The 9590-nt window shown below is 38.2% G+C and overlaps 1 protein-coding gene across 1 annotated transcript; it reads left to right on the forward strand.

Moving 5' to 3' along the window:
- Positions 1 to 3919: 3919 nt before the first annotated feature.
- On the forward strand, positions 3920 to 8944 carry rax (retina and anterior neural fold homeobox). The gene is made up of 3 exons (XM_088356268.1): positions 3920 to 4167; positions 5571 to 5782; positions 8369 to 8944. The coding sequence occupies exons 1-3, from the start codon at positions 3933 to 3935 to the stop codon at positions 8768 to 8770; spliced, it is 849 nt and encodes a 282-aa protein (XP_088212394.1). The 5' UTR covers positions 3920 to 3932; the 3' UTR covers positions 8771 to 8944.
- Positions 8945 to 9590: the final 646 nt, after the last annotated feature.

Consider the following 9590-nt stretch of genomic DNA (forward strand, 5'->3'; position numbering starts at 1 on the left):
CCGTGGAGGACCACAAAGGATGAGGTCACTTTACGCAATTAGCAAAAGCTAAATAGTTTGAGGGGGTTCGGAACCCTTTTGAGCAACATCATGTAATCCGCCTTTAAGCGGGATTACCGCCACACTGCTGTCAATCTTTGTTTCTTCTTAAATGCTCATTGCTGAAAATGGTCTTGAGTGTGTTTGACCCCGTAAAAAAAAAAAAAAAGTTAAATAAGTAGGCCTGTTTAATGTGTAGTAGTGTCAGTCACCGGTGATTAAGTCGGACTTTCTGTGTTGCATTAATCATCTGTATGGAGCCAGGGAAGGCAAGTAAAGCTGTGTCTTGCGTGTCATCATGGAAATATAAAATCAAAAATATATCAACTTGTTTGGTGACATAACATATTAAAGTCAAGTCATGTTTATTTGTATAGCCCTTAATCTCAAGGAGTCTCAAAGGGCTGCACGGAACATAGATTATTGCAAGCTAAAGACTATTATTACACCATCCCCTTATCTAAAACCTACATGAGGGCAAGGAAAAACTCAAAAATCCTCAACATGAGGAAAATAAAGAAACCTTGAGAAGGAACCGCAAATGAGGTAATCCCCCTTAAAGCGTTTTCACAAACATTATCCCCGAGTGTCAAAATGTAAAAGTGTGTCTTGTTTTATTTTCAGAAACAGCTCATCAGAAAATGTCAAGCCTCTAGGAAGGATTTCAATATGAAAAAAAAGAAAATCACCAAAAGATGGCGCGAGTGGCTTTGAGCAGATCTTTGTCCACACATCGAGGAAGTCACCACTTCTTTGTGTTGCTTCTTGTATCCAGTAAATGAGAGTGTGTAGACGACCCGTATGGCGAGTAGGTGCAGTAATGCAGTGTGATTAGAGAAGTGAATATTTAAGTGCATTTAACACTTCAAAGGTTTTTCCTTTCTAAAAAAAGAAAAAAAAGATAACAAAGTCTTCTTTTCATTGTTGGGGTAGAGAGGGATGATGTTTTGTGCACGTTGACAGGAATGCAATCGCCATGGTGATAGGAAGGCGAAGGTTTTTGCAAAGATTATGCATTGTTCATGGATATGTGCAATAATATGTTTTTGTAAGCGCCTTTGTATTTATGGAAAGCCGTGTTTCGATAATTGAGGTATCACAAATGCAAAAGCGCCAAAGTGAAAGTTCTACTTGAAAGGCAACCTTTCACAAAAAGCTGTTTTCCGCAGAGGTTGTCTGGGAAACGAGTACTTTTAAGAAACTTGGCAATGTTCAACTGTTGTTACTAAACTAGGTATGCTAAAAGGTAGAAACAGCCTTTTTTGTAATGAAAGATGACGAAATGCATAATTCAAATGGAATCCTACATACAGTAAACATTTATGAATTAACCTATTTAGGTGATGAAACAAGATTTCAAAGTGTTTATAGGCCATAAACTAAGTATCCATTATTTACTGATAGCCCTGAAACTGGCTGGCAACCCGTTCAGAGTGTCCCCTGCCCACTGCCCGAAGATGGCTGGGATGGACTCCAACTCCCCCGTGACCCTACTGGGGATAAGCAGTGAAGATAATGGATGGATGGATTATTTACTGGTATTCTTTTTTATGCAACCTTAGATATCATAGTTTTAATTTCTTGCGGCCTTTACTCCAATGTGCACCAAAGGTGGGGTGTGTTGTTTGTGGTGTCTTTAGAAATTTGAAAGTAGAATATTTTCTCTATTGAATATGTGTTATCAATGCCTAACAAAGCCTAAAAAGCCTTTATATATTCTCCCCACCGCGCCTATCTTCTTTTACTTTCAGCACCGCAGTTACAAGACTCGCAACACATTAGGAAGCAGAACACGGGGTGAGGGTGGAGAGTGATTTAATGCTCGTTCCCGGAATTTATTGGTTAGTGTAGCCTGAAGATGGTCAAAGTAAGAAAAAGCCTGTTTAAAATCCAGTCCAAACGCCAGACCAACCCCCAAAAAGATGCTGACGGAAGCACAAGAGAAAAATGAGCTGAATCACGTCAAACAATGACTTGCAGCTTTAAATATGTGCACTGGATGTCAACAAAGCCAGGTCATGGACCAATTGTTTAGAAGGGATAGGAAAAATGCAAAATGTTAAAAATAAATAAATAAATAGCACCTTGGATTCTTTGCAGAAGTTTAAAGAAGCTTTAGATCCTTTCTATAATAGATATGAAATCTAACAGCAAAGTTTACATATTCAGGTAGACATTTTCATAAAATAAAAAGCAGAATTTTAACTCATTAAATCACTTTTGTGTCATCAATTAAATAACTAGGCGATTTAAACCAGTGCCTAATGAGCACAGTGTAGCGTCAAGATGCCAGACAATTATGGCAGCAACTGCTAGGTATGTATCCCATTAAAGAAATATAAATTTCCAGACAGGGCAGCACAGCGGCACAGTGGTTAGCGCATGCGCGGCACAGTTCTAAGGTCTTGGGAACCTCCTGTGTGGGTTCAAATCCAGCTACCGGACTTACTGTGCGGAGTTTGTATGTTCTCCCCGTGCTTGCGTGGGTTTCCTCCGGGCACTCCGGTTTCCTCCCACGTTCCAAAGACATGCATTTCAGGTGGATTGGCCGGTCCAAATTGTCCCTAGGTGTGAATGAGCGAGCGAGTTGTCTGTCCCTGTGTACCCTGCAATTGGCTGGCAACCAGTTCAGGGTGTCCCCTGCCCACTGCCCGATGATTGCTGGGATGGGCTCCAGCACCCCCGCGACCCTACTGAGGATAAGCGGTGCAGCTAATGAGATGAAATGAGATGAGATGAGATGAAATTTCCAGACATAAGATTTTTCGCATTTTTAAAAATTAACATTGATATGATAGTTTATGTATTTTTGCCCTGTATTCAAATCAATGTTTTTTTACAGAATTATATTTTTGGACCACTAGGAGGCACTAAATACTAAACACTATCCCTTTACACCAGGCATGGGGGCCAGTTATGGCATGTGATCAAATTTTTACTCTTTGCTGCCTCGCTCAAAAAATTAATGATATATGGTCCGCCATTAGGGTTGACTGCAGGGTAAAATAAATTCGCACAAAAAATAAATAAATCACCGTTTCACCAGATGAAGGCAGTAGGCGGTAGCCCTTTGGCCACCTTGCCATTGGCTTTTTATGTGATAATTTTAGCCCACCCCATTTCCAACATGGGGACTGTAAATTAAAAAATGAAAGTTTATTGTGAGTATCGAAATCTGAAACAACTGCCTAATTTGACAAGAGACTGTGGCTGTTTTCATAGAATATACTGTAGTATCAAGAGGCACTGCCAGACGAAACATGTTTAATAAGAAAAGCTAACTGGAAATGAACGCTGTGAAAAGGTGAAGCAACTGGAAAAATGCCAGGCTGAATAGTCGGCCCTCTCGCATTTTAAGTTTACTAGATCTGGCCCGCTTAATTAAAAGTTTGGACACCCCTGCTTTAGACACCAGGATTATAGGCGAACTCCAATAAAAAACATTCATTGGGGAAAACTAAAATCTAAAGAAACAGAACATTGAGGCCCGTAATGGCGGGGAAGAAGGCCGCTGTCAAGTTAGCCAAACACCAACAATCACACCCCTCCTACTGACGAGGCTTCCTTTCTGGATGAAATATTAATCTGGCAATCCTGGCGAGAAATCATAATTATTATTCTGTTGTACCTTAATCTGCCATTTTAATCTTCCTTCTGGGTTCCCGCGCTCTCAGACTGAAAAAACACGACATCTGGAGGAGCGAAAAGATGATTTTAAGATGGACATAAGTAGGTCTTGACACGTGATGCGTATTTGGCCCCGCCCGCCCCAGCAGAATCCGGGACGTCCCCTGCTTCCGTGACGTCACCAGGTAGGGCGGGATGCGTTCGTTTAAAAGCCGGGGATGCCCCGTAACACCAGGGTGACATTTCATGACAGTCGCCGCCGTCCCATGTGGCTGCTTGGATCAATTTCCCACAGGAGGAAGAAAATGATGACTATGATGATGATGAACGAGAGATTGCAGCAGCAGCAGCCGACAAGGACGCACAGCATCGAGGCCATTCTTGGCTTCAAGGAGGACCTTCTTTTCCACAAATCGGTCACCTGCAACATGACAAAAGTTGGCGACAAAGACGGCCGCGAACGAAATGTTCAGCATAGTCAATTTGCGCAAACTTTGGACGGTACGTGATCGGAATTTCATGAAATATTTATTCGTTAAATTTGTGAATCTTATTATTTGTTTGAGTGTATTCACTTTGCTTGATTTCAGTTTATGGTTTTACCTTTACTTCACTTATAATTAAAACGTTTATTTTGTTTTAAATTCGTGTTTGCAACAATCTACTCGTGTTAATTCGTGCAATATTTTACTTTATATTTGGTTTGCTTTCAAATGTAATGTTCGTTTTAATTATTTTTTTATAATTATTAGTAGGCTTTTTATTTTAACATTTTACAACTTAAGTAACTATAATAGTGTATTAAATGTAGCCCTTTTTGGACACTAAAAGGCCCTCAAAAGCATTTAATAACTTTACTTTTATTCTTAGCTTTTACTTTATATATTTTAGAAGGCAAACTTATTTACTCTAGCTTACATCGAATTTTCACCTTTTTAACGACGGTGACGTTTTGTTTAATTAAATGTTTGTTAATTGGATGAATTCAGTGAATGCGTTTTAAATCTTACGGACCAAATTCCTGTCAATTTTTACGTTTTCCCCTTATTCTATAGGATTTTTGATAATTTCAAATTGTGTAGGCTTACGCCGTTTGAATATTTTTGAACGGGATTTAAAAAAAAAAATCCCTGCTACGTACAAGCAACACAATTTACAGTAAGTGGGGAAACAACAAAGAAAAACGGACATATTTATTTGGTTAATAAAATAAAAAATTGTACTCAATGTATTTTTGTTCTACATAGGCCATCTTGCTGTGAGTAAATGGGTGCCGCGTTGTGTTAGTAAGGTTTATTATTGCTTAATAAGAGGAATTAACATCATTAATAAGGGAAGTACCGGTAATTGGCTGAGGTTGACATGTATGTCATAAACTCTAGCGTTGTATGTGTTACACTACCAGGACAGATAAAAAAAACGTTTTGAAAGCAAACATTATTTTTCAAATGTAAGCAAAAACAGAAAATCTTAACTGAAGACTCGTATTTTAGTCTTCTGCTGTATTATTTTAAAGCAAGACAAAGTCTTCATGCGTGAATAAACCTCTCCAACGATCGCATTAGTTTTCTGTTTTGGTAAAGGTTTACTACTTCCGGTTTTAAAAAGGCACTAGTTGTTAGTTAGTGTATTTTTTGTTTATTTTTTAATATTTATATTGAGTTTTATGCGTAAAAAATAGATTGCGCGATAACATCTACCGCTTTGTGATTTCAAAGAGTTGGCATGTATGTAAAGATGAGATTTAATTTAATTTAATTTTCCATTATATAGATGCATTTTAAATTGGCATTTTGTTAACAAGGGTTCCTTTTTAGTTGTACCCTAATTTCAATCGTTTTCATACCCTTCGCACAAACTCCCATAGTAATAATAACTCTAGCTATTCGTATTTGCGCTTGTAGGGATGTGCTGTCCCCCAGACTCCCCGGACCGGGATGCTTGCAAACTTTCGGATGACGAGAACCCTAAAAAAAAGCACCGCCGAAACCGGACCACCTTCACCACCTTCCAGCTGCACGAACTGGAGAGGGCCTTTGAGAAGTCCCACTACCCGGACGTGTACAGCCGGGAGGAGCTGGCCCTGAAAGTCAACCTACCTGAGGTCCGAGTGCAGGTAAGGCAAATATTTTGTTTGTGGCTTTTTATTTAGGCACATGCACAATACAAAAATATAGCAATAATGATAATAGCGTTTATCAGGGGAATACATCTTTTGCAGTATGACTAATGACACAATATTAAAAACGGTTTAAAAAAGACGCATTTCCATCTCACCAACAGTATATTTTTCCTTAGTATTTAATTCTTGATCATAATTTATTTAGGTACAGTCAACCTATATAGGATCCTCAACAGTGGTCCCCAAACTACACAACGTGGGCCATACGGCCCACCACCACCTTTAGTTTGACCCCCAGAACAATACAAAAAAAATATTTTTACATGCATTTCTTTATATCTAATAAAAAAAATCTGTACTCACATTTATAATTGAAACTTCAAACCTGTACTGAACTAATACCACGAGACTACCTGTGATAAAAATATAAAAGGCAATGTGTTTATCTCATTTTCACTCCATCTTTAGTCACAGTACCAGAGACCAATGCTAATTTTGTTGTGATTTTCACATGTTACCATGTCTTTAATTCGTCACGTACAATGCTTAGAATAGAGTTGAAAATGTATTTTATTATTAACATGCGAGATGCACAACAAAATTACATTTACCTCTGGTACTGTGATTAAAAATAGTGTGATGATTAGATAAAATCTAGTGCCTTTTCGCATGTAAAAGATACCTCTGGTTGTCTAGTTATTGGTGACTATTTATCTTATAAATAGTGGTATTATTTCTTTTCTGACTTTAGTTCTGTGAAGAATCCAAAAGGGTAATGTGATAGTGACTTTCTGGAAAAACAATATTTTTTTATATTTAGGCATTCCTACAATCTTCACTTTTTTGGTTACAAACTGATGCGGCCACTCATCAGAGAATGGAAAAGTTATGTGGCCCTCAGAGGAAAAGGTTTGGTGACCTCTGGTTCACAATACAACACCCAAACGCGTCACGCACCCCTTCAATTGCAAATAAATGCAATAGCCCTGGTCCAATATTTTAATAATAAAATGGAAAAAAATAGGAATATCTCGAGAATCTCATCAGTCTCAAAGATATTGTAATTTCCTAATTATTTCCCAAAATAAACTGCTATATAGATATTATTGAATTATGGCACAGTTAGGATAATCAGTTTGTCCAAACCTAAGAAAAAAAAAAGGAAGAGTATTCGGTTTCTGGTAAAAGTCACTATGTTAAAATCCTCAGGGGGCCTTAGATTCATGTATGATTAATTAAGGGCATTATTCAAGTCAAATTGATCATACGGTATTTGCTAGTTAATTAAACTGCTGGCACACAGACCATGGGTCGTTTTGTGAGAAAAATAAAATGGGTTTGTTTGAAACAAAATGACCCAGACTTTTTTAGTTAGTATGTGAAACTGTATGTTAAACAAACATATTCTGTTTTTCAGAATTGTGTTGTACGAAAAAAAACATGATTCCATTTTAGTGATCCAATTGTGGGGCATTTTCCTCGTGCTTTATAGCACTCGTTTCTGGTCGAAATACACTATACGGAAACATCTAGTCGTCAAATATTACACAGTGTCCCTTTAACTAAGAAAAAAATAAACCAAGTGAAAAGCCCAGTAGGTTTTCTGCACTGGAATCATGGTGTGTTTAAAGACAAGACAGCAGTCAGAATTCTGAGATTTTTAAAGAAAAAGCTTCGGCTTTTTAAAGGTTTTTTCCCCAGTTATGTTTCAGATGTTTGAAATTTAAACACTTTTTAAAAGGCAGATTGTGTATTATTTTGCGTATCCTAGTGGTTAAAAAAATATCATTCATTAAAATAAACAATATGAGTTGAATATACTAGCAGAAATACATGAATTATCATATAAACGTGCATTTAAGAAATAGCATTAGGTTTAGCAAGTTGTATTTACTTTAAATAACATGAAGCTCACGGTTCAAACTTTAGCAGGCACTCCAAATAATCAGAGAAGACATTCATAGGTTTTGATCTTGCAAGGTGGACAGGGAGAGAAGCCTTCAGATAAGGAATTCCCACCTGTTTTAGAGACCACCCAGTGCTTCCTTTATATTAAATATCTTAGGTTACGAAAGCATATCTGCCCTAATGGCTGTAGAAATCAAGGAACAGCAATATAATTTTCTGATAGCAACTATGTAATGGTCAAAACAACGAACATCTGTGTACAATAATAGTCAAAATAATGAACTGGCACCCTAGGAAATCTCCTGTGCAGGTGTCTAATACTAGAAACAGAATAAACGTATCACTCACCTAGAGGGAGCTGACGTGATTGTCTTCCATCTTGCTGCTAAGTACTAAAAAAACTTTGTTGAAAGGCAAAAATATGAGAAGAAAAACTGTGCTTTTTGGTCTCTTTGAAACTAAGTAGTTTTTAATGTTCTCTGTGCTTTGTAGTACTTGTTTTCAATTCCACTACACAATCCGGCGAAATACGGTGGGCAAATATAACGCAGTGTCTCTTAAAAAAGTTAGTACAGTGTTACGTAACAGTGCCACAATAAACTTTTCAAAGTATCCTATCAATGTTTTGGAACGATGAGTCATCAATTGAACTCCATTTTGGTTGCTTCCTAGGTTTGGTTCCAGAACCGCAGGGCCAAGTGGCGACGTCAGGAGAAGCTGGAAGTCAACTCCATCAAACTTCAAGAAACTGCCCCGCCGCCCTCCTTGCTGTCTTTCGGGCGTCCACCCGCCACATCTTCCCTGGAGCCTTGGTTGTCGTCCCCCATCGGGGCCGCCGCCCTGCAGTCGCTGCCGGGATTCATGGGAGGCGGGGGCCCTTACGCCCCCTCGTCTTCTCCCTCTGTGGCATCCTCTTTCCTCGGGGGCCCCGCCCTGGGGCCAGGACCCCACTTGTCCCGTATGGGGACCTTGTGCCCGGCCTACCAGTGCTCGTCAGACCCCAGGAACTCCAGCATCGCGTCCTTGAGGATGAAAGCCAAAGAACACATTCAGTCTATCGGAAAGACGTGGTGAGAAGGGGAGTGATGGTGGACCAAGCGTTACCAAGACAACAGCAAACATTGCAGCTCTCGGATTTATCTTCGTTTACTTTCATTCTTACCTGTTGCAGGAAACATTGTCTATTTATTTTACACGTCCGCATGTAAAAAAACTTTTTCAATGTGTTGTTTTTGTACAAATGTCTTCCAGTGTGAATATTTTTGGAACAATAAACTTTATATGTACAGCAAGGGTGTCGAACTCATTTAAGCTTGGGGGCCACATGGTAGAAAATTGGCATGCAAAGCGTGGCCTAGTTGGAGGGTTGGGGGTCTTTTTGGAGGCTCACAATTCAGTTATGATTCAGGGAAAATCTAGGGATTAGATTTTAAAACTATTATTACAGTTTTTTTTCTTCTATGTTTTTTTTATTTCCTTCACTAAAATTTAATCTTGTGTAGTGTTCAGTAATTGTGCATTTGTTAAAAATAAAATAAAAATAAAAAGGTAAACAACAATTGATCTCGTTTAGAGTGGAAAGTAACAAAAAAGCACGAAAACACTCATTTAAATGATTTATTTAATGATTTAGAAGTCGTCCTGTTATTTTCCTTTTTTTAAAGAAAATATTTACGGGATTATGGCAACTGTGAGATTTCACACTGAATATTGGAAGGAGCTAAAGCTTCTTAAGACTTCTGTAAAGACACCCAGGTGCAATTTTGTTTTCATTTTAGTTTTTTTTCAAATGACTTTATTTTAAGAAAAATAACATCTACATGGGTTTTTTTTTTTAACGTTCACTGGTTCATTTCCAGTAGTCTGCAAATACAGCTACAGTGGGTGATTTGTA

This window comes from Urocampus carinirostris, chromosome 16, assembly GCF_059441175.1.
Source record: "Urocampus carinirostris isolate Australia breed hairy pipefish chromosome 16, RoL_Ucar_1.0, whole genome shotgun sequence".
NCBI lineage: Eukaryota > Metazoa > Chordata > Actinopteri > Syngnathiformes > Syngnathidae > Urocampus > Urocampus carinirostris.